This window comes from Crotalus tigris, unplaced genomic scaffold, assembly GCF_016545835.1.
Source record: "Crotalus tigris isolate CLP2741 ecotype Arizona unplaced genomic scaffold, ASM1654583v1 scf7180000024292.1016931, whole genome shotgun sequence".
Classification (NCBI taxonomy): domain Eukaryota; kingdom Metazoa; phylum Chordata; class Lepidosauria; order Squamata; family Viperidae; genus Crotalus; species Crotalus tigris.
Window position 1 is genome coordinate 647,745 of NW_024100465.1, and position 24,011 is coordinate 671,755.

A 24,011-nucleotide genomic window follows, 5' to 3' on the forward strand; every position below is an offset into this window, starting at 1 on the left:
TCCACCCACCCCCGCGCAGTCCAGCCGTGTAAATTTTTGGACAAGTGAGAAATCGAGATTGAATGTTGATACTCTAGCTGCAGCACTTGCCGTAAAATTCAATATGAAGGATATTTCTTGTTCAGATATTTCCAATATATTGTTAGAAGATGATACATTGACAAAAAATATTCATTCAATGGAAAAGTACTCATTTAAATACTTAATAGGCATGTAAGCATAATTACAATATAAAATGTTATTGTTACAAATGTTTTTATTATGCATTGATCATATTATAGTGTATTCTGTATTATTATTGCAATAAATACAATGTTTCTTTTATTTACGATATTTTTTTCTTCAATTTATTCGTGTCCTCCTTTTTGTTGTAAAAAAGTTGGTCACCTTACTACTGTCGCTTTGGAATGGAATTTGAATGCGTGTATCCACAATGATTGCAGGGTCCCAGGATCATAGGATCACCTATTGCAACTTCCTCAGCCCACTTCTGATAAGCAAAGTCAATGGGGGAAGCTGGATTCACTTAACAACTGTGTGATTCACTTAACAACTGCAGTGATTTGCTTAACAACTGTGGCAAAAAAGGTCATTAAATTGGGCACAACTCACTTAACAGCCACCTTGCTTAGAAATTCTGATCCCAATTGGAATCATAAGTTGAAGACTGCTTGGTTTTTTTTTCAGCCATAGGAGCTCAATTTCACATGCAGGTTTTAACTGAATTAAATAGAGCCACCAAAGATATTGTATTAAGATTTTGTCTTAAATGAGGTGATGCTTTTTACCTGCTCCAAGTACAGGTAGTTTCAATGCACAACCAGAATTGAGCCCCAAATTTTTGTTGCTAAGTGAGGCAGTTATTAAATGAGTTGCACTCATTTTACCACTTTTTTTGTTACAGCTGTACAGCAGATCAGTGCAGTTGCTAAGTGAATCCTACGGTCATTAAGCAAATCTGGCTTCCCCCTTTAATTTTGCTTTGCCAAAGCTAGTTTGAAAGGCTACAAGTAGTAATCACATGACTCCAGGACAGTACAACTGTCATAAATACATGCCAGTTGCCAAGGGCCTAAATTTTGATCACCTGACTTTGGAGATTCTGCAACAGTTCCAAGTGTGAAAACTAGTCATAACGCATTTTCAATGCTGTTATAATTTTGAATGGTCACTAAATAAACTGTTATATGCTGAGTACCACCTGTACTGTAATCAACTGAATTGGAAATTTTATTTCATGTTGCAATGGAATACAATATTGGGAATATCTAATTTGCTAATTACCTAATACAATATTGCCTTTCACCATATTTGCAGCAATAGAATTGTTTAAGATTCAAGCCTTGTGTTTTCTAGCAGAACCATTGCTTTTCAGTATATGGTAGTGCTAGGACTGAAATTAAATTATCACAATATAATTTATATTATATAAATGCATGGAAAGTTTTATTCTAAAACCTAGCAAAATTATTTTTCTGTGTTCCATTTTTGCTTTGGTATTCAAATTTTTCTTTTATTAAAAACAAGTTTAGGAATGGTTGATCCATAGACAACAAATTTCAAATATAATTTACCAACTTGTAAGAATCTGAAACATGAAAGAATCTTCTGAAGCAAATAATGCACTTTCTTAGCTTCTGGTGTCTGTACCTGCTTTCTTTGTATTCAGTATAAACAAATTAGATATTCCCAAAGTGACCTCCAACTTTTGCCTAGGCTGCATTTGGCTTTTACATCAGTTTTAAAGTATTAGTAAGCACAACACCACCCTTGTTGACTGGAAACGTCCTTGAACTATTTTACTGAAATAAAAAAGATGACATATTATGAGTTTCATACATAAACCAACATTCCATGGGAAAGGTTTATATTTTATTTAAAGCACTTTTCAGTGACAGTGTAATTTTGAAATTAACCTAGTTTAATTTGTTGTTGCTTTACCTTATACTAGTGGCAAAATGCAAATATTGTACTATAGTAGAACATAATTGGTTTGTTTGGTTTTTAACATTGGAATTTATTTAATTGTGAAATTATTAGGCAAGGTACACCCAGGATTAACATAATGTCGTCTAAAACCCTGTGAATATTTCCACAATGAATAGAATGATATTGGAACAAATGCTTAATTTAAACCCAGTTTGCACAGGAATGAAAAAAATACCCTCTAGGTATTACAAACCTGTTACTCTAAGTATAATGTGGAAATTGTTATATCTCCTGTATGTGTAATCAACTTGGAAACAATAATGCAGAAATAAGGAACCAGCAGCCCTCCAGACATTGCTGAACTACACTTCCTAATATCCCTCACCTTTGATCACATGGGCTATTGCTGCTGAGAGTAGCATTTTAGCAGTTTTGGAAGGGCCATAATCCCCCTTCTCTTAAAATAATATCAGAAAAAAAATCTACTTTTTAATTTCTAATGCTAAATACTATTTATAGAAAAATATCAGAATGAATTTAAGGAACACATTGAATTATCACATATGGCATTATAAAGTTTTAAAAATGCATCGGTTACATTCAGCGATACATGAGAACAGTTGCTGTCCCCAGTGTGTACAGTATGTGTTGATTCAACCTTCCTAAAAGATAGCATATTACATAATGTGTGAACTATAGAACAATCTCATCTGCTCTGAAGAAAGTCTTAACAGTTTATTCACAAGAATCCAGACATGCAGTTACAGAATTGTAGTTTCCATTTATACAAACCCCCATGGTGATATTTTATTCTATGATGCTAATAGCATTAACACTACCAATTTTATATCCATAAAGCTATTAAGTTAAGATATTTATGTATTCTGTAAAGCCTTGTACCTGGATAAAGTTTCATAAAAGGACAGAAAATCATGCAGAATCTTACCTAAAAATAGGCAGAGCACATAGATTTGCAAGCCACAAAACATGGTGTTAAAAAGTAGCTTGTTTTGTGTGTAGGCCATCTTCTTTCAGTGCAGAGACTGAGCCTTGATCCAGCAGCTGTGGAGTTTATTTGTTAGGCAAATCAGGTGTGAGTTACGAGCCACTGCCTTGTCTTGCTTCAGGTGATTTGACTATGTGTATAAATGACACAGGGAGTGGAACACCTGTTAGATTAGTGTTCAACATCTTCATTGCCTATAGCCCTATCATAATTCTCTACTCTGGTATGTTCACAGCAAATATAGATCACGATAAATTGGGCATACAGTATGAATCACTCAGCACCGATAAAAAATAAATGAGCTTAAAGACCATATGCAGGTTATATTCATCTGATCAGTGCAGACAGTTAGTTAAACAACTCCAGGAAAAAAACAGAACATAAAAATGTACAAACTCTGAGGATTATTGCAAATGATTTTTGTTAGTTTATATTGTGTCTTTTAGGTTAGATAAAATTAGTCCTAAAGCTTTTAAATAAATAAGTACAAAATTGCTTTAAAAATAGCAAATTGAAAAAATTGTAAGATTCAGCAACATACAACTATGATAAAAATGCAGATTTTTAAAAACCCTTCAGGTATATATTTATGGCTAAGCAGAGCACTATCAGAGATTTTGAAGATAATGGGCAACCCTCCTGAAAGAGAAAGGGTGCAAATTACAAATTCCCTCAGAAGGGCCTCAGTAATCCAGACAACATGAAAATGGTGGCAATGTAGAGATAACATAGCCTTGTAAGCTGTGGTTTCCATTCATAATAATTAGTAAGGTGACCAACCGTCCTCCTTTTGGGAGGTCAGTCCTCCTTTTGTGAGTTCTGTCCTCCCTTGAAAATGTCCTCCTAAATGTCCTCTTTTTCTATATTTGAAGACTAATCTGCAGGGCTTTTTTTCCCTCATAGAACGCTCAGAAGGCGTTCCGGGACCTTTTTTTGATGTTTTTTTTCAACTTTTGCCTGAGCTGTGCTACTCCTCCATTGGCTTTCGAAAGCCAATAGGAATTGCTGCTGAGTGCGCCAAAACACCTGGGCGGCAAACTTTGCACATGCAAGTTGCAGGAACTTTGCACCCCTCACTGCTACCCAACTACACCATCTCCTACTTAGTTCTGCAGATAGCTGGAGGAGACTGGAGCAGTAAGTTTCTCTTGATCTTCCCTGTTCGGTTCTACATAGGGATGCACAGGGTAGGCGGTGGTGCTGGGGAGTGGCTGGGGGGTGGCTGCAGGGCCGGAGCCAGCACGGCTGGTGCTTTACGAGCTGTGGGGCTGGCTCTACGGGGATGCGCAGGGTGGGCAGTGGTACTGGGGGGCGGCTGGGGGGCAGCTGCAGGGCCGGAGCTGCGGCAGCTGGTGCTTTGCCTTTGCGAGCCGTGGGGCCGGCTCTATGGGGATGTGCAGGGTGGGCGGTGGTGCTGGGGGAAAGCTCGGGTGGGCGGCTGCAGGGCCGGAGCCAACGTGGCTGGTGCTTTGCCTTTGCAAGCTGTGGGGCCGGCTCTACGGGGATGCGCAGGGTGGGCGGTGGTGCTGGGGGGGTGGCTGCAGGGCCGGAGCCGGTGCAGCTGGTGCTTTGCCTTTGCGAGCCGTGGGGCCGGCTCTACGGGGATGCGCAGGGTGGGCGGTGGTGCTGGGGGGGGGTGGCTCAGGGCCGGAGCTGGCTCTGCTAGTGCTTTGCGAGCCACGGGGCCGGCTCTCCATAGCAGGGCAGCGGTGCTGGCGGGGCGGCTATGGGCGGGGGCATGGCGGGCAGTTGACCTTCCATGGGCTGCGCCAGCTGATGGTCTACGCAGTGCTGACTTGCGCTGCCACCACCTCACCCTGCGCACCTACATGGCCGTCCTGGAGCACCTGGCTCACAACACCTGCCTCCGCCGCCCACCCTCGCGCAATCCAGCCGTGTAGATTTTTGGACAAGTGAGAAATCGAGATTGAATGTTGATACACTTGCCTTAAAATTCAATATGAAGGATATTTCTTGTTCAGATATTTCCAATATATTGTTAGAAGATGATACATTGACAAAAAATATTCATTCAGTGGAAAAGTACTCATTTAAATAATTAATAGGCATGTAAGCATAATTACAATATAAAATGTTATTGTTACAAATGTTTTTTATTATGCATTTATCATATTATAGTGTATTCTGTATTATTGTTGCAATAAATACAATGTTTCTTTTATTTACGATATTTTTTTCTTCAATTTATTTGTGTCCTCCTTTTTGTTGTAAAAAAGTTGGTCACCTTATAATTAGCTGGGAAATCTACCTGACCAGAATTATAAAGGGCGTTTCCATTGTTAACCTCACAGTTTGCTAAACCCAAGTAAATCAACAGAACTAAAAAAGAGATCAAGATGAAATAAACAGCAATTTTATTCAGCCTATGTGTTGCACTATATGCTAACCAAGATATTAGACTCACTATTTTCTGAATTTCCAAGACTTTCTGAATTATAAACTTGGCTGGATAAGCATAGCCTAAACTGAAATCCAGTTTCTGGTTCAGAATGTAATGCGAACATTAAGAGAGTTCATTTTCACTTGTGAAATTCAGATTAAAACTTGTTTTGCATAATTTAAACCATGTTTTGCTTCAGCATGTTTTGTTGAATTAGCCATAATACCTGAGTTCATTCAACACATTAAGTCAAAACTAAACTTGTATTGTGGCTTAGCAATGTAGGAAACCAATCCCTTGGCTATGTCAATACTGCACGATTACCAGTGTTTACCATAACTGGATTTTATTTAGCTCATTTTGATTTATTTAATTACTGAAGAATAAAAATAACTGCATGAGATCACTACATATAACACATTAAGCTAAAATGAGTTTGCAGAATTGTGGTTTCAAGTGGTTTATAGAAAACATAGTCTAGGGACTATATTTTCCATAAGCCACTTGAAACTAGTCCCTCCCTGTTATTAATTATATCAACTTCTTAGTAACCAGTCAAGGGAGTTTAGAAATAAGTAAAACTCTTTACATTTTCTAATACTTGCTTACAAATATTGTTAATTGAATTGTTAAAAGAAATAAGTAGTCTATTTTTTATACTTGCTCTGCTGTGTATAGGTTCTCCTCCCAATTGTTCCAGGACAGAGGTCTTCAAACTTGACCTTTATACTTGTGGACTTCAACTCCCAGAATTCCTCTGCCAGCATGAGGAATTCTGGGAGTTGAAGTCCACAAGTCATAAAAGGGCCAACTTTGAAGACCCCTGCTCCAGGTAATGGCTTTTCATAGATTCACACTAGAGTAAACCATGCAAATCGATAACCAAAATAGCAAAAGCAAAAGTTAGGCAATGTCTTTACTAGGATGAGGTTCTATATGAGACTATGCAGTTTTCAGTTTATTCCTGAAGCCATAACGTTTCAATGAAGAGAAACAGCGTAATAGAGTAGCTGCAAGTTTATAAACTAATTCTAGAAAAATAGCAACTTTAGCTCTAGATGTGGTGTTATTCCCATGGAAAGAGCTAGAATACACTTCAGGGGTGATCCTTCGTTCTCAGCTCCTGATGGAAGAGCAAGGGAGTCTTGTTCCCAGCCAATCAGTGATTAAGTTTAGTCGCTTCTGTACAGTCAGTCATGTCCTAATTATCTCACAATCTTCTTGCTAGCGTTATTCCCGCGCTATGGCAGGATTCCTAGTGTTCTCACAATGAACTACTGTCATTTGCCATATATGGGATTGCCTTTGTAAACCACACTGAAACTGAAACTAGCATAAAATACAGCAGCCTGCACATTAACTTGATTAATGTGGGATTGTCATATAACACCAGTACTGGTTACCACTTTGATTTTGGGTGCAATTAGAATAATTTTCTTTAGCTCAAAAGGACTCAGTCGTGATGCATCGTAAAGCATTTTCTCGACATTTAACACGGCGATGTTACGGTGTATACAAACTCAACAAGTCATATCGATACTAATAACTTGGATCACGAAATTATTTCATTAGAAGCAAAATACATTTCTGGAAATAACCAAATTCCGCGTTCAAGCATCATATGGTTTTTTAAAAATTAATTTATCACTAAAAGGCTTATTTCTTCCTGAGAACTCGCTAATTGGAAAGACAGGAAATACGATCCGCTGAGCTTTGTGGGAGTTGTATTTCTCTCAGAGGCGAATTGGCGTCCAAAATCCGGAAACAAAGATCCCATTGTAAACTCTAAATCCCATGATTCCGAAGGAAAACAGGCGGGTCATGTGATGCTCAAAATGGCTTCGCTGTGTTAGAGGCAGCTGCGTTCGATGGGCGAAGAGAGTTTGCGAGACGAACTAGCCGGCCGGCAGAAATTGTGTGATCATGCAGAAAATCAAGTCTCTGATGACCCGACAGGTAGCGGGGTGGGAAGACGGAAGACCTATGTTTGATATAAAGCGAGGTTAAGAAAGATGTAACTGAAACAATTTCTGCAGAAGACAGCATAGGCAGTATGAGGGTCTGGGTGTGTGTTTCGTAAGGCCGGAATTCCGATAATTAAAAAAATGGAATTTTGAATGAGAAGAAAAACCACAATAATCTGTTATATTTACTGAGAAAAGACCCAAATGCGTTCTGTTGTAGATAAGATACGATTTGGCGTGCGTTTCTTTGAAAAGGAATTCAGTTAAGTAGGACTTGAATATTTGTAAATGCCCACAGGATTTAAACTTATTTATTACTATTATTTGGGTAGGGAGGTCTGATGCTGAAATAAAGGAGGTATATAAAGAAGATTTCCTGGGTTGTTCGTAATTTATTTCATTGATTATTCATTTAAGAATGTAAGGACTCCAGCTGCATTGTAGGATTGAATTGTGGCTGTTCATGTTGAGCTTGTTTCCCCAGTTTAAATTCTCTGAGGAAATGATTTCAGAATGTAATGACGAACTAAACCTGGAATCTTTTCTCATACTATTTGATGGCAAAAAGGTTATAAATATATGTAAATAAAAATGATAGGAGCAATTGGTAAATGCAAAGGTTGTAGATTTGAATATCACAGGGGTGGCAACTGTGATTATTGTCATTAGGTCTCTTAGTCAAAAATGGGCCAGATAATATTTGTTTGAGAAACTATTACAAGTGTGCTTTTTAATAAGGACAATTGAAAAAATTATTTGAAATTGAATATTCCAAAATTGTGCCTTTTGATCATAAATCTCATATTCAGTGTTTTTTTAAGGAAATAATATTGGATATTTAGTTTCAAAGATCTCTGATTTATTTTTCTGTGCGATTCAACAAGCATTTTTGCAATTTTCCTCTGATACACATCTTAAGATTGAGCAAATAGTGTTTTCTGGAACGTTTGGGTTACAAAATCCCTTAGTTCCAAACCATAGATTGTAATGAAGGATTATCCTGAGGAAAAAATCCATCATTTTATTATACAGGTTCTTTTGTTACAGGTCCTTCAGCTATTTTGTAGCTAGATAGCCTTGTTCACAAGAATAGCTTGAGTTTTCTGAGGTTTGGTTTTCAAATATATGTGTCTTCTAAAGCAGTAGTTGAAGCAGTCATATATTCATCAATAAGTGTTGTTTAATTATTGTGGCTTCAGAAAGTGACGTATTTGATTTTTTCCCCCGTTAAGGGTCTTAAAAGTCCTCAGGAGAGTATTCATGATTTGAGCCCCCTTGAGAACTTCAGAATTCCAAGCAAGGTAGGACATATAATGTTAATATTTTTTTCAGTTTCTATTTTATACTTGTAGCATCTATTTGTATTCCATACAGCTACCATAGCAGGGCAAAGAAATCAGCATCCTTATCAAATTGTGTTAATGACGTTAACATGCAGCACAAGTGATGAGATTTTTAGCAATATGTCAGCCTTGTCCTTTCTACTCTGCACTAGCACAGAATAGGCGTTTATGATAGCCACTCTCGTAATAACTCGATGTATCTCTGCTTGTTACTATTGTTTAAAATTTACTGTCAGGATCCTATGGCAGCTTTAATTTATAAAAGTACTTCAGGCAATTCCCATGTGCGTTATGAATCTTACTGCTATTTGGTATCACATAATTTAATTACATTTTACAAAACATACATAAGGACAATAAAGACTAACATAGTAATCAAGAGAAAAGATAAAGAGTAAAAAGAAAATAAGGATAGAAATGCAAAGAAATGAAAGAGAAGGAAAAATATATACAAAGGATGACTTACAACTTTTTCTACCAAAGATATAAGAAACATTTATATTTGATTCTTAGTTTAATACTGTGATAAAATGTCCATTTTCCCCAAAAGAAGAAAAGAGGTAAGAAAAGATCATGTGATCTTTTTTCTTTTTAAATTTTAACATTCACCAAAACCATATGTTAAAATTTGATTTTTCTCTATCTCCTGAATCCACAAAGGATTGTCAATTGTAGATGAATTTCTTCAGTAGTTTTTCTCTCACAAGGGACATTAAATTAGCCAGTTCTGTCATCTTTATTAACCATTCTTCTATTGTAGGTATCATAGAATCTTTCCAATGCTGAGAATATAAATGTTATCATATATAACCATAAAAAACACCATGTGATTTTTCCCAAGATTTATCCATAAAAGCTAACAAAAAAGTTTCTGGTCTGAATTATACATTTTCAATATTTTTTGAATTACTATTTTCCATCAAATATTGCTTAGCTCATTTGCAAGAACACCAAATGTGATAAAAGGTTCATGTATTTCTAGCAACTTATTTGAGGATCCTTTAAACATTTTATGACTCTTACTGCTACTGATGTCAGAGTTTCCACTATATTAGAATCTGGCTATAGCAGTTGATGCATTAGTTGCAGCTGATTTCGTAGTAACTGATTCTGCATATGTTAAATTGGAATGAAGAATGACTTTAGGTGGAGGAAGGGAATGATGTAGAGTGGGTGAGCAACTATGAAATCTGTTGCAACTTCTGTGTTCACAAGAATTTTTAGAAGATATTTGTGTAATCCTCCATTTTCTTTTCATAGGCTTGCATTCTCTGTGGTCTATTATTTTTTGGCAGCCATACAAAAAAACTCTCATATTTTGATTTTTCTTAAGGTATTATGCATGTCATTGAAGAAGGTTCTAATAGCTTAAAATATTTAACTCCCAAACAACTTCTCTAAATTCATCTATTTTTGTGGATTATTGCAAAAATATATTTATGTCATGAAGTGCAGAATCATGATGTCATGAAAAGATATGAATGAAATCATCTTTAAACTGGGTATAAGTAATGATTGTGTAGGGATAGTGATTGTCAATATAGAACAGTGGTTCTCAACCTGTGGGTCGGGACCCCATTTGGGGTCAAACGACCATTTCACAGGGGTCGCCAAACAACGCAGTCTGCCATTTTTTTCCCCTTTTCCTTAGCTGTGCTACTCCCTTTTATTCTATTGGCTTTTGAAAGCCAATAGAATAGACTTTCTTGAATAGAGTCTAATAGAGTCTTGAATAGAGTCTTTCAAAAGCCAATAGGAATTGTCCAGGCTGTCTCTGCCCTGCTGAGCCCGCCAAAAGTCCCATTCTGCAAACGGTGCTGCAAATTGTCTGCAGTGAAGGCGAGCTGTCTGGAAGTTTCCACCCCTCCCTGCTGAGCAACTACTAAAAATGTAAGTAAAAGAGGGCCAGGGGTGGGAGGCCGGCGGGCGCAGGGAGGGTTGTTGGTGCGTGTGGGGCCCGGCGGGCGCCTTACCTCCCTTGGGCTGGGCCAGCTGGTGGCCCAGCCGGTGGTCGGCCTGTGCCGTCTCTGCCGCTTGCCTCAGCCGGCGCACGACTTACGACCGGTTGGGTAGTCCTTGACTTACGATCGGTTGGGGGTCGCAGCATTAAAAAGGTTGAGAACCACTGATATAGAACCTTATAGAAGTAGGTCAAGAAAAAGAAAAAAATATATATGATATTTGACTTCTCAGTTGGAAAGCAGATCCCTTTTTTCTTTTTGCTAATTCTGAAAAGATGACATTATTGCAACAGTTATGTTGATCAAATAAAGGCAAATGATGCCCAGTGATTCAAATATATTGTTCATTGTACTTATTTATCATTTTTCTATATTGCTTATCTTATCTAAGTGACATGAATTGGCATTGAAAAATGGAAAATGTTTTACCTATTTATATTGCTGGTATAGTTAAGAGTAGTTCTGGATATGAAAGTTATGGTTTTGTGGGTTCTAGAAAGAACATGATGGGGTTCACTCAAATGTAGCCAATTTTCTATGGTTCCATGATTTTTTTTTTAAACCTAAGATATTACTGAAAAAAAAATATAATGGGCTGTGAAAATTACCTAGGGCAGTGGTGGCGAACCTATGGCACGGGTGCCAGAGGCAGCGCTTAAAGCCCTCTCGTGGGCACACGCGCCATTGCCCCAGCACTAGGAATTCAGCTGGGTTTTATAAAAATTTTTGCTTTAGGCCTCCGCCACCGTGTGCAAAAAAAAAAAAAAAAAGATTCAATCAGTCAATTTCAATTTTTCGCGGGAAAAAAAGATCTTGCAAAGTTGGAATTGATTGATTAAATTTTTTAGTCCCACCGAGTCTGCCATTATCACCGCAGCCATGCCCACCCAATGGGCCATGCCCACCCAATGGGCTACACCCACCCGGCACTCGACGATGCATAGGTGGGTTTTGGGTTGCAGTTTAGGCACTTAGTCTCTAAAAGACTCGCCATCACTGACCTAGGGAGACGGAAGAGCTGCTGCTAGCTAATTAAGGTAATGTTAGTACTCATGGGTTGGTTTCTTATCTGGACTACCTTGAAGGATTGACAAAAAGTTTGAAAACCCTCAATTTACACAATGCTTATAAATTAAGAAACAATATTGTTTCAGAAAAAAAACATTAACATTTATCATTAGATTAAGGAATTAATGTAATTATCTCTTGAATTTCTTTGGGAAATCAAAAAGTGTTTAAATAATGCACTCTGAAAGAATTAACCTATTGTAAAGACCTGCCTCAACTAGGTCTCCCAAGAAGCAGAACTCTTGAAACAGGCATTTTCTCAAAAGGAATTTTGATTAGGACTAATGACAACAGGGAAAGCAAGGCGAGATCTGAGAAAAAACGCAAGCAAGCAGTATATTAAAAGCAATATTCATTACTCCTCCTCCCAGGGTCCATTTGTTTTGATAACCATATTATTTTGGTAACTGGCTCTTTTGGTGTGCTCTTCAGGGTCTCTCTCACTTTTGTTTCTCCTGGCTCCAAATGTAAAAACGGTCTCCTAGATAAGGGTGATGTTATTCCGCTGCATTCCTTCTCCTGGGGGAAGGGCAAAGTGGCAAGACAATGCCAAGCATCCTCCCTCCCACAGAATGGCAGAATAGACCTAATCATCAATAGAAAGCTCCCATTACTGTTGATCTTTACTGGCTAACATAATTTGGTCTAAAGAGGTTTTAACATAAAAGTTTTTCAGCAGACTTGATCAGTTGTGACAAATCTGAGCTTGTTTGTTTATTTGTTATTCAATTTGTACAATCGATCAAGTGACTCTGGGTGGTGATATAGTAGAAAGACAGCCAAAACCATTGTTACTCTAGTATGCTTACTGCTATATCAAGCTAGGATAAATTAATTTTCTAAAAATAGTGCTTCCAACCACTCCAGTCATGGATACATACCATATATTCCGGCGTATAAGACAACTTTTGAGAGCATCGAAACAGCCTCTGAACTCAGGGGTCGTCTTATACGCCGAGTTGTCTTATACGCCGGAAATAACATAGTTTCTGGCGTATAAGACAACTTTCTAGGCATGCGACTCGGCGTTGATCGTCTTATACACCGGAAATACCGGTAGTTTCCGGCATATAAGATGACTTTCTAGGCATGCGACTCAGCGTCGATGGTCTTGCGACTTGGCGTCGATGGTCTTGTGACCTGGCGTCGAACTAGGGGGTCGTCTTATACGCCGGGTCGCCCTATACGCCGGAATATACGGTTTGTATTGTGAATATGTCAATTAAAACAAGTATGGTTATGATATGTCAACTAATTTAAACTTTCTAAAAATATTCAACTGTAATTCTTAGTATTTGGGTTTTAAAATCATAGCTATTTGCTATGAAAACTGTAATTTCAAAGATATTCCTCAAGATGGCAGTTTAATAAAACTTAAGAGTATGTGAGAGCATGCAGAGAGCATTTGATGGAGAACTGTGTAATTCTAAAAGTACAGTTCTGCTAAAAATAGAATTAGTCAGGGCATGAACTGACAATGGCATTTTTTCCAGTGAATATGTTTTCTTTTCATCCTATATGAAGGACAAGATTCTAATGTTTTCAAGGTGGAATGCCCATTTCTCAGTTATTTTCCACACTGTCTTATTTCTATATGTTAGAATACAGCAGGGAAAGCTAAAGCTTATGCTAAATTGAATGCTAGCTTCCCTTCCAGCTTCCCAGTGATAACGCTGTCATATTTTGTTATTGTTCCCTATACTGAGGTTTCATCATATGATTGCTGTTTCTCTTTGGGTATGTTACGTATTAGTTATGGAAGTAGGAAGCAATTCAAAGAATTGCAATAGCTTTTAGAACAATCTGGTAGAGTTTAATGCAAAGGAGTTGTGATAATTAAACCATACTTTTATTACAAACCATATTTTATATTCAAGTATGGTTAATTAAATACAAGAAGTAGAACTATTACTCTATTTTCCAGCATGTTACATAGTTTTGTAAAATTTAAGGGTGAAAATGAAACATCTGTCCTGTAAACACAGCTCAATAAATGTATTCTTGCAGATGTACTGTATGTTGAAAATTGTGAATATATGTGTAATTTGCATATAGTTGCAATCCAAATAATGGTTTGGGGACTATTTAATGACGTGTGTATTTTATTGTACTAGAGCTATCTTGCAATTAAAATTATAAAATGTAAAATTTCATTGGGGCCCAATTATTTCCAATTTTTACTGCAAAATTGAGAGGAACAACTAGAATGGCTTGCCACTTTGATATGATATAATTATAATTGAATAATGGATATGTTTTATATTGCTGTATTGCTATTAACTATATTTTACAGATTGTATTTTACTATATGTAATATATATATATATATATATATATATATATATATATATATATATATATATATATATATTGTTTTCTGAGGTTTTCGCGGGTGTTTGTATGTAGGTCTTTGGTTGTTCGGGTTTTCCCCGCGTAAAATTGGAAGTGTCTTGGCGATGTTTCGACGAAGTCCCATTCGTCATCTTCAGGCTGGTGTTTTCAGCCTCGTGCTTCGAGCAGCAATTGCTCGAAGCATGAAGCTGAAAACACCAGCCTGAAGATGACGAATGGGACTTCGTCGAAACGTCGCCAAGACACTTCCAATTTTACGCGGGAGAAAACCGAACAACCAAAGACCTACATATATATATATATATATATATATATATATATATATATATATATATATATACACACATATACATATACATATACACACTCTTTCTATGGTTTACCTTTCATATGCTTTTTAAAAATAAATTGGTGATACATCATTTTCTGTCATACATTGAAGGAAGAACTTAGAGAACTCCGGGAGCAACCAACTGATCCTCAAGCCCAGCAGGAAATAATTAACAGCATTGAAGAAATCTATTTTTCCAATGATTCCTATGATATTGTTAAGTATGAGTTAGAGGTAAGAATATTGAATTGGAATAACAGTATATGTTTTCTTGATAATATATTTTGATCTTCATTGCTCTGTCTTTTTCACTGCCATTAAAAGAGAACAATCTTTTAGTCAACCAATTTCTATAGCTGAGCAACTTAATTAAATGACTCTGAGCGGCTTACAATTCCAAAATTATAAGACAATTTAAAAAAATCCACAAAATAAATATAGCAGCCATGTTTTTTCTTTTTTTAATAACCCGAGTAAAAATCATATTTTTCAAGAAATTTGCCCCTTAGGTGAATTTTATGTTTATTTTTAAAATGGATTTTGATTCTGTTTATCTGTAGAAGCTGCCAACTGTTCTTAGTCTTCAGGAACTGGAAGAGTATAGAGACAAATTAAAGCAACAGCAAGCAGCTGTAAGTAGAAAGTTCTTTCTGGTTTTTCCCTGCTTGTTTTATTGATTTCCATAAATCTCATTAATTCTCAGAACTATTCTATGACCTTGAAAACAGTTGAGGTACTTCAGTGAAGACTCAGAAATTATAATTAAGATGATCATATTTCACTTTCTGCTGGTTGTTATTTATTGCCTAATTGTCATGAACTATAACATTCCCATCCTTTTGCTATTGGTCACGGTAAGTTGGATTGATGGGTATTAAAGTTCAAAATACTTGAATGACAGCAAGCTTCTTAAACTTCTTATAACTCCATGGGACATTATAGGCTTTGCCTTTAAAGGTTACATTCCAATCCCTGGCATTGAAAGCATTTGAGAGATATCTTTTATTCAAGACCAAGACATTGGAGTATTGTTGTCTATGCTAAATAGACCAACAGGCTCACTAATTGTAGGGAAACCTCCAAAAGTTTTCCATGCCTGGCTTGGCTTGCTTGCTGAGTAGTCTGGTAGATATTGATTAACCAGGAATTTAATTATGCTGGTATCTAAACTCTATTTTGACTTTTGAAAATGAGCTTACAATCATTTCTATTGAACAATTAGTTTTGCCGGTCTGAAATCTAGTTAAATGTATACTAAACCTGTTAACCACAGTTTGAACACACACAGCTGCCTGAATTAACATACTACCACATCATAAATCCAAACAAAAGAAATAGTATAGCTTAACATAATGTATAAATCCAATCTATGTTTCCATGGTGGTTGTGAAGAAGTTCATATAAATAAATGGATTCAAAGATAATTTAGCTTCGTAGGAGACTTTCAAATTTTCTGCATGTCAAAGGGAAAGATGGGGAGTGATCCTTTAATTTGTCCTTTTTCATCTTTCAGTGGCTGCTATCCTCTGTATGTAGGAATTAGATGTTGGGAGTCTTGCTTTTTTTAGGAAGAAAGAATCTGAATGATATGGACAAATAAACAGAAATTAATGTTTTGAAGGAAGCCGTGTAATATTACTTCCTTGTCCTACCCAGTAAACCAGCTATAATTGAATAATAAATAAAAGATGCTTGTTTTGTTCATTTGTTGCAAAACACAATTTTCATATATTGGAATTCAGAATGGGGAAAAGAATTTATTAAATAGGAAAACAATTTATTTTTTAACTTAACTGGGGTAATGCTGCATTCTATAATCTTGCTCTTTAGAGAATATATTCAAAGAATATATTTTACAAAAAATGCAGATTTCTTTCACTCTTTTTTATAGATGAATCATATTATAATTATGACATACTACATTTGGCTTTTTGTATTATGTAGCACTTTAATTTTTATTCAAGTATGTCTTCAGTTTGCAGTGGGGTGGAAAATTAATTTCATTTCTACTTCAGATTTTTGATGAAAACCTGAAATTTTTATTTATTTTGCAAAGCATGACAATCTTAAGGAGTGTTTATTACTTTTACCTCCATTTATTTGAATGTAGAATAAAATAAAGTGAAATAAAATATTTAAGATATATCATTCCAAATTGCTGAAGGCCTTCAATGTGCATGATACAAATTTGATATAATAAAAGTACATATTGTAGCATTAACCTTAAATGTTTCCTCTACAGGTATCCAAAAAAGTTGCAGACTTGATCCTTGAGAAACAGCCTGCATATGTCAAGGTAAGGTAATATAAACAAACTAATAAATTTACAAATCTTACAATTTATAAAACTAAATATTTTACTCTGAGCCTCGTGTTTACTGCAGAAAGAAAACTGAAGAGAATCAGTGAGAAACCTCTAATAAACATGTCAAGTTTGTCTATGTAAGCTTTACAGTTGATGGGGTTGATATATCAGAACTATGGTATAGAATATAGTAATACATGTAGAGTTCCCTGATGCTGAAATGCAAAATAGCGGGGTTGTTCTCCATATTACATGTAGACCTCTGGAATGTTCTTTACCACTCCAGCATATCTTTCTTGTCTTTATGGGGAGTCTGATGCAGCTACATTTCATGTTTATTTTCTAAGAAAATATAGGTCATTCTGAAGGTTGGTACTTGGCTTTGTAGCATAGCATTTTCCAACTTCTTGTTTAGTCTTTTTAATTAATAAATTCTAAAAATAAGATGGAACTGGTGTCTGATTAGAACCAAGGAGGTATGTGAAGGCACTTGTGATTATAGGTACCACATTATTTACACACACACACACACACACACACGCACACATACACATCCTTTTTTGGGAGGGTCTATAGCCCTTTTTGGCTATTTCATATAATTGCTATTTAAGCAGTTCAATAGCTTTCATTTGAAAGAAGTCTAGATAAAGGATTGAGAGAGTTGGTTGCGTGGACATTACATCTTGTGAGCATTCAGAAGCACCTTTATTTTCCAATGAGTCATTATTTCCATCATTATTTTCAATCATATCCAAAGTACCTTTGAAAGGCAAAAAAGCAGATTGATTACAGCTTGAAAAACTATCAGTATCAAAGAATTGAATATTTCATGTTCAGCACCAGGGGTGTGTTTAATTGAATTCTTGAGCCAGACCAGAAGCAGTTAGTGACCATAAACCTTAGTGACAAATGATGCTAATTGCTTGGGGACATGTTGTGCTTTATATAATTTATTCCATGTTCCTTCCTTTCTGTCCAGCTCCACATATTATTCTTGCTTGAATATTTGCTGCATCCTTTAGATTCTTGCCATTGGGAGAGAAAGGATTCTGATTTACATGTATTTTACTTAATGACAAATCTGTGCTTTGAAGAATTTTGTTCAAAGAAGCAGCTATAATTCTTGTCAAAATTACAATTTGGTGTCAGGATCTAATACATTTCTAGTGTGAGTTATCTTTATACAACTGATGAATTCTTACATTGTTGTCTTCATTAAATCATTATCATGGTTTACTTGAATGTTTAAGGGTGTTCTTTGTATATAAAATGTTTGTATAAGAGCACTGCATTTTGATCAATGGTTCTATTTTCTTGGAAAGCTTAATGGACTTTATTTCATTTCTGTAGGAACTTGAACGAGTTACATCATTACAAACAAGCCTTCAGTTAGCAGCTGTTATCTGCACAAATGGAAGACGGTATGATATATTTTTGAATTAAGGTTAATTGCCTTTGAAAATAACAGGAATTGTTTTAAAAAGCTTCATAATTGCTTTATTGTTTTGTTTTGTCTCATTTATATCAGTACAAAACATGTAAAGATATCCTGGGCTATAAGACATTACTGGCTTATATCTTTGGTAGTCCAATACTGAGTATGAATCTGATGGTTGAATGAAAAGCAATGAAGCCATTACGACATCTTTAATTTCTATGGGGATAGTTTAATGAACAAAGCAGGAAAATAATTCTTGAAATGATCTCTTTTGTCATTGGCATTCATTTCCATATATAACCATTGTTTACAATGCATTTCTGCCATAATAGATAGGATTCTTTTTTTTCATAGAAAATTTTAGTTTATTCAAAAAAGATTAAAATACAAAACACCTAAATATTTTTAAACAACAAAAAATACAACAAAAAGACATTTTGAAAAGTGTCTTAAAATAACACATATACAACTAACATCCTCTCTAGTTGAATGCTGATTAGTATAATATAGCAATGTTGGTTCTCCATCTTCTTGCATAATAGGCCAAAATAATTTCAGACTTGTTAAACTACTAAATCTTCTTACAAATTGTTAATAGACAAGATTGTTAAAGACATCATGACAAGCATGATATATTGTCTTGTCATCCAAGTCCTGACTGTCAAATTTGAATCAAATGTGAAAGTAGTCCTTCAATTTTGGCAAAAGGCAAAGGTTGTACCACCAAATTGACATTTTCCTCATGGCAGATGGGATTAAGAAAGGGAAATCCAATTTCACAACTGCATTTTTAGTGGCTTAAGAGGTCTGATGCTTAGCATTACCATTTAGCAGCACTTTCTTCTGCTTAATCATTGTTTCGAAATTTTGAGTGTTACATCATAGACCCCTGTTAATAGTGCCAGGTTCAAGAAAAGGGGCCATGCATTTTATTCTTTTTCACATAAATCAGTTTTTTCCAGTTTACTATGTTTGTATTTTTTGGACCAATGATGTAACCGACTTACGTCAATATAATTATCACCATTTAAAACTTGTACTTGGTGATGGATTTTATTTGGAGGAACCACTTTGGCACTCAAAAAAGTCAATCATTGTGGGAAATACTCACTTCAAACTTCCATTTCGTGAACAATAGCAACACACCCTTTTCTTACAGCAACTTTCTACCAACTTAATGTTAAAGAATGGATGTTAAATAGGCTAGAGCTTCAGCTGCATTTCTACTGCATTAGTATTGTGATTTGTTAGTCGCTTACAACATTGGAGACACTGTTTTCATTCACTCCTGATAATTAAATAATCACTTCTCTGACCTTCCATATATAATTTTGTTCTTTGCTAGTTGTTATTTGCACATCATGTAAAGCCATCATGTTGATGGGCCTAGCATGACATCTGAGTACAGCTTGTAGGTAATTAAGAAATTATTACTTGTCAAATGTATGGAAATGTATTATTGTATTGAATCTTTTTTTTCCAAACTTTTGAGTGGTATTTGACTGAACTCTGTATTACCCTCTGAATATTTGAAGATTTGTGCAGTATAATGTAAAGTTTTTGATAAAAGCTTTGATTTCATTAAAACAAAAATGTTTCCTGCAGGCATCTGAATACAGCCAAGGAGGGCTTTACTCAAGCCAGCTTGGGTCTTCTTGCAAATCAACGGAAACGCCAGTTACTGGTTGGGCTGCTAAAATCTCTAAGAACAATAAAAACCCTGGTATGAACAGAACATATATATTGTCAAATTAATATCTTAATTTTAGTGCCACATACAATAACATCTTTCTTCTTTAATTTTTAGCAACAGACTGATGTGCGTTTGAGTGAAATGTTGGAGGTAAGAAATGGATGTAATTGAGGTTGAAAAATGTTATTCATCCTCCTATATATTTCAAAGATATTAAAATAGCCTTCTTGACATTATCCAAATTTATTGAGAATGTGGCACCCAGAATTCACAGCCACTATAAGGCCATTTCTATACAAGCTACTAAAAATTTGTGTAGCTTCTTTTAGAAGGGAAATAAAGTCTGAGTTATTCTATGTCTTGACACTACAATATTCAGCTGGGAGAAGATGTTTGCTCTTATTGCCAAGCTTCAGTGAGCAGTGTTGGAGGGCATATTCTTACCAAAACCAGGAGAGGCTTTTGCCCACAGATAGCAACTTATAATAGGCTTTTCTGGTTGTTACAGTTAGCAGGAATGGATTTGGACTAAGTTCTTTGTCAAAGCAAATTCTAATGTAGAGTTGTAGGGTCCTTGGTGGTCTCTGAGCTAGGCAACATCATTGCTAGTAAAGGAGGAGGATTTGCTTTCATTTTATACTAGTGGCTTGCCCTACCAAAGTTGGTGGCAGTGGACTTGGTTGGACTGTTGTTTAGTGTTAGCTTGTTTGCCTGAATTGGTAGTTTCTTGTTTGGGGCATTATTTGCTTCCTGATTGTTGGTCTAGTGCAGACATGTCAAACTTGCAATGTCACGTGACATTGTGCGACATATCGGAATTTTTCCCCCAATGGGGTGGGCACGATTTCCTTGTGATGTGCCGGGCCCATGGGCCGGCAATTTGACAATCCTAGTCTAGTGTTAACCTTGGTGTTAATCTCTGCTGGCCTGGGTGTTGATTCCTTGTTTTCTTTTGGCTTTTTGATTGTTTCTTTTGAATGGTATGTAGATACTGTTTATGTTTATGTGCCTGTTGATGACTGATTTGTCTGAGTGCCAGGCCTTCAGGAATTCTCTAGCAATGTTGGACCTGGATGGGTCTAGGATGCTCATAGTTTCCTAGTTGAAACTATGGTTAAGTCTGTCCATGTGTTGTGAAATTAAGCAGTTTTCATTATGTTTTCTGACTTCTAGTTGTTGTTCATGGATGTGCTTTGCTTGTGTCTGTCTGTCCTACATAATGGGTGTTGTAGTCTTTATACTGTATGTTGTAGGTAATTTCTGTTGTTTTTTTTTCTGGTCTACTGGGTCTTTTGGCTTACTTAGGACGTCATCTTGAGCTTTAGTGCATTGTGGCTTTGATCGGAAAATCCCCATGGAGCCCTTCTTTTAATCTAAGTGAATCTATATCAGTGTTTCTGAACCTCAGCAACTCTAAGGACTTCAACTCCCGGTATTGGTGACTGAGGAATTCTGGGAGTTGAAGTTCACACTTCTTAAAGTTGCTGAGGTTGAGAAACATTGATCTGTATCAGGGGTGTCAAACTCAATGTCATTGAGGGCCACATCAGCATTGCGATTACCCTTGGGAGGCTGGGTGGGTGTGGCCAGGGTGGGTGCAGCCTACTGGGTGGGCATGGATGGAGTGGGTGTGGCCTACTGGATGGGCATGGCCAGCTCTACATTGTTTGCGTTAAGGGTGCCTGTGGGGGCTGGGCAGGAGTGGGACAGATCTGAGGGTCTCTGGCATAAGGTGGTGGGACCAGGGCAAGTGCCAAGCCATGGTCCATTTCTTCATTCCTCACAAGGGTGACACCTGCCCAGCATGCACCCAGGGGGCGGGGCCGACGCGGCAGGGGCTGGTTCCTCGCTGTTTCTAGACGGCCTTGTGGAGCTAAGACTGAATGCGTTTCAGCATAGATGGCCACCCAAAAATTGTACATTGGCTCCCGGCCGGTCTGGGCCAGGGCCAAGGCAGCAGGAACCGTTCCCTCACTGTTTCCAAGATGGCTTTGCGGGCCGCATCCAGCCCCCAGGCCTTGTGTTTGACATGTCTGATCTATATTATCTTACATTGGCTTGAACAGTGCAGTTCCACGCATAAGAGACAATGATGTTTCATGATTTGCACTGCTAAAAGTCTGAAGGCATAACAATGTTCTCTTTCATAGTCTCCACACAACTGCTTTTTTAAAATATATATTTGATTCCTTACAGGAGGAAGATTATCCAGGGGCTATACAATTGTGCCTGGAATGCCAAAAGGCAGCTAGCACTTTCAAACACTACAGTTGCATAAGGTAACACCAGAGACATTTTGTAAAGCTGATTTTCTCTTGGAATCAAATAGGGTGAATGAAGAGGCAAAGCAGCAAAGCAGATTTGTTAGTTGCTTTGAATTTAGTTGGCTTTGACTCCAAAGATTAATTTTCTAATTAGAATAAAAAGAATGGTATAGGTATATGTTTAATGCTTTTAAATTGTACTTTAATAAAGTTTCCGAGATGCAAGTAGTTGCTGCTGTGCAGTGCACCTGAGTCTTAGGGGATTTAGTGTTATGCAACATAGTATTTCTGTTCCAACATTAACTGATTGTCTTGTAATGCAGTCCCTGCTGCATTAACAACTATATTTGCAATGCTAAGCATACATCTGGAGACTGGGGCATATTTTAAGATTAATATGCATAGAGTTGGACTGTGGTAGAAATGCTTAGACTTGCTTTGTACATGATGCTAGATCAAAGTGTGATTTGTTTGTTTTTGGCATGACATGTTATGTAAATCCAGTCTCCGACTTGTTTGCTTGCTTATTTATAAAGTTTATAAAGTTTGTTTTTATAAACTTTTAAATGTTTTTAATTATAATTTTAATAAAATTACTATAAAAATCAGTAAATAACTATTGCTAAGCAATCACATTTCCTATCAACTTCAGTAGGAACCTGTCCTGTCACAAGTCTCAAGGAAAACATGATTATTTTTTTTACTGTGTTTCAAAAGTCCAATAGACTTAAGGCTTGTCATCTTTCAAGGAAGAGATGGTTCTAGGCAGCAGGTTCTGCTTCAGAAAGGACATGCTTCCTATGTCCCAACAGATGGTATTATTTCAAGGAAGGGTGAGGTATATTGTGATCTGGATGCTTTGATAGATTTTTGAATTGTAATATTTCAGATAGACAAAATATGCAAAAATGCATGTACTAACACTGGTTAAGATTTTTATGATTGTGCATGTAAAGAATTAGGTACAATTCTTCTATAGACCTTATTTCACCTGACTGTATTTTATATTTTATATTTTCTAAGAATGCTTGAGAATTTGGTACATCTGAATTATTAAGCCAATCTTATTTTTACTTTTTCTACTAAATTTTCCCATATGTGATTCCTTTAGTATTGTGATAAAGTTTGCTATTTCTAAATATTTTTAAGTATGTGTAAAAAAAGGTTTGTAGAATCCAAGAAATACGTATTTTAGAAGAAATATTATATTTTCCATAAAATATTAAAAATAGGAAATATTCTGAATTTTTAAGAATATACTGATGCAGAATTGGATTTACGAATGTAAAACTGACATTGATCTGTTCATTCATGTGTTTAATCACCTTTTTCTTTACCTTGAAAAAAATTCAATTTATATGAATATATAGGCATTTTAATTAATCATGTCCAAACATTTTAATATATTGTATTCCCAAATAAATATTTACATACAGGTATTCCTGGAGTTACAAATAATCACTAAGTGAACATTCAAAGTTACAACATCCCCTTCATCTCATTATAACCAGGCTCCAAAGTTACGTATATTGCAGAACTACAGGGATCATTCTCCCTTATGAGCGACCGCAGAGGTGCTGCAACATTCTCCTTTGGTGCCACACCTAAGAGCCTCACATTGCCCACGCTCGCCTCCTTCACAGTCTTGGGTACCAGAGCCTTTGTCCAGCCAAGCAGCGAAGCACTGGGCCAACCTCTCTCCTTTCATGCTGAATCCCAGCCTCTCTCACAAGCCCTGCCCTGCCACTTGCTGGAGCACTGAATTTGCCTGGATTTCACAAATTGCACCACCAAGGAACTGGTGAGCTTGGTGCACTGCCACCCTGCTTCCCTCACTTGCCAAAAGAACTCCTTTTCTAAATTGCAAGAGAGGTCTCTAAACAATCCTATTTTCCAACTCCATCATGCTTCTCTGCCACCGCGGAGCTGGAGAGCTTGGCGATCCACCATCCTGCT

General features: G+C 36.5%; 2 protein-coding genes across 5 annotated transcripts in view; one reads left to right on the top strand and one right to left on the bottom strand.

Moving 5' to 3' along the window:
* The window catches only part of HEPACAM2 (HEPACAM family member 2), a 32,950-nt gene extending 26,905 nt beyond the window's left edge, over nt 1–6,045 (bottom strand). For 3 of the 4 annotated variants that reach the window (XM_039324084.1, XM_039324082.1, XM_039324081.1), the window contains exons 1-2: nt 5,997–6,042; nt 2,876–3,065 (exon numbers count right to left, since the gene is read on the bottom strand). In XM_039324084.1, the coding sequence (XP_039180018.1) occupies nt 2,876–2,954 (79 nt within the window). In that variant the 5' untranslated portion in view covers nt 2,955–3,065; nt 5,997–6,042. Of the gene's footprint in view, nt 1–2,875; nt 3,066–5,996 lie in introns of all 4 variants that reach the window. The other variant, XM_039324083.1, reaches the window with a different exon arrangement.
* Nucleotides 6,046–7,140: 1,095 nt separating this feature from the next.
* Nucleotides 7,141–24,011, top strand: part of VPS50 (VPS50 subunit of EARP/GARPII complex) — an 81,116-nt gene continuing 64,245 nt past the window's right edge. Inside the window, exons 1-9 of the mRNA XM_039324048.1 lie at nt 7,141–7,292; nt 8,533–8,601; nt 14,467–14,589; nt 14,916–14,987; nt 16,598–16,651; nt 18,011–18,081; nt 19,704–19,821; nt 19,906–19,941; nt 21,988–22,070. Coding sequence (XP_039179982.1) covers nt 7,260–7,292; nt 8,533–8,601; nt 14,467–14,589; nt 14,916–14,987; nt 16,598–16,651; nt 18,011–18,081; nt 19,704–19,821; nt 19,906–19,941; nt 21,988–22,070 — 659 coding nt within the window. The 5' untranslated portion in view covers nt 7,141–7,259. The remainder of the gene's footprint in view (nt 7,293–8,532; nt 8,602–14,466; nt 14,590–14,915; nt 14,988–16,597; nt 16,652–18,010; nt 18,082–19,703; nt 19,822–19,905; nt 19,942–21,987; nt 22,071–24,011) is intronic.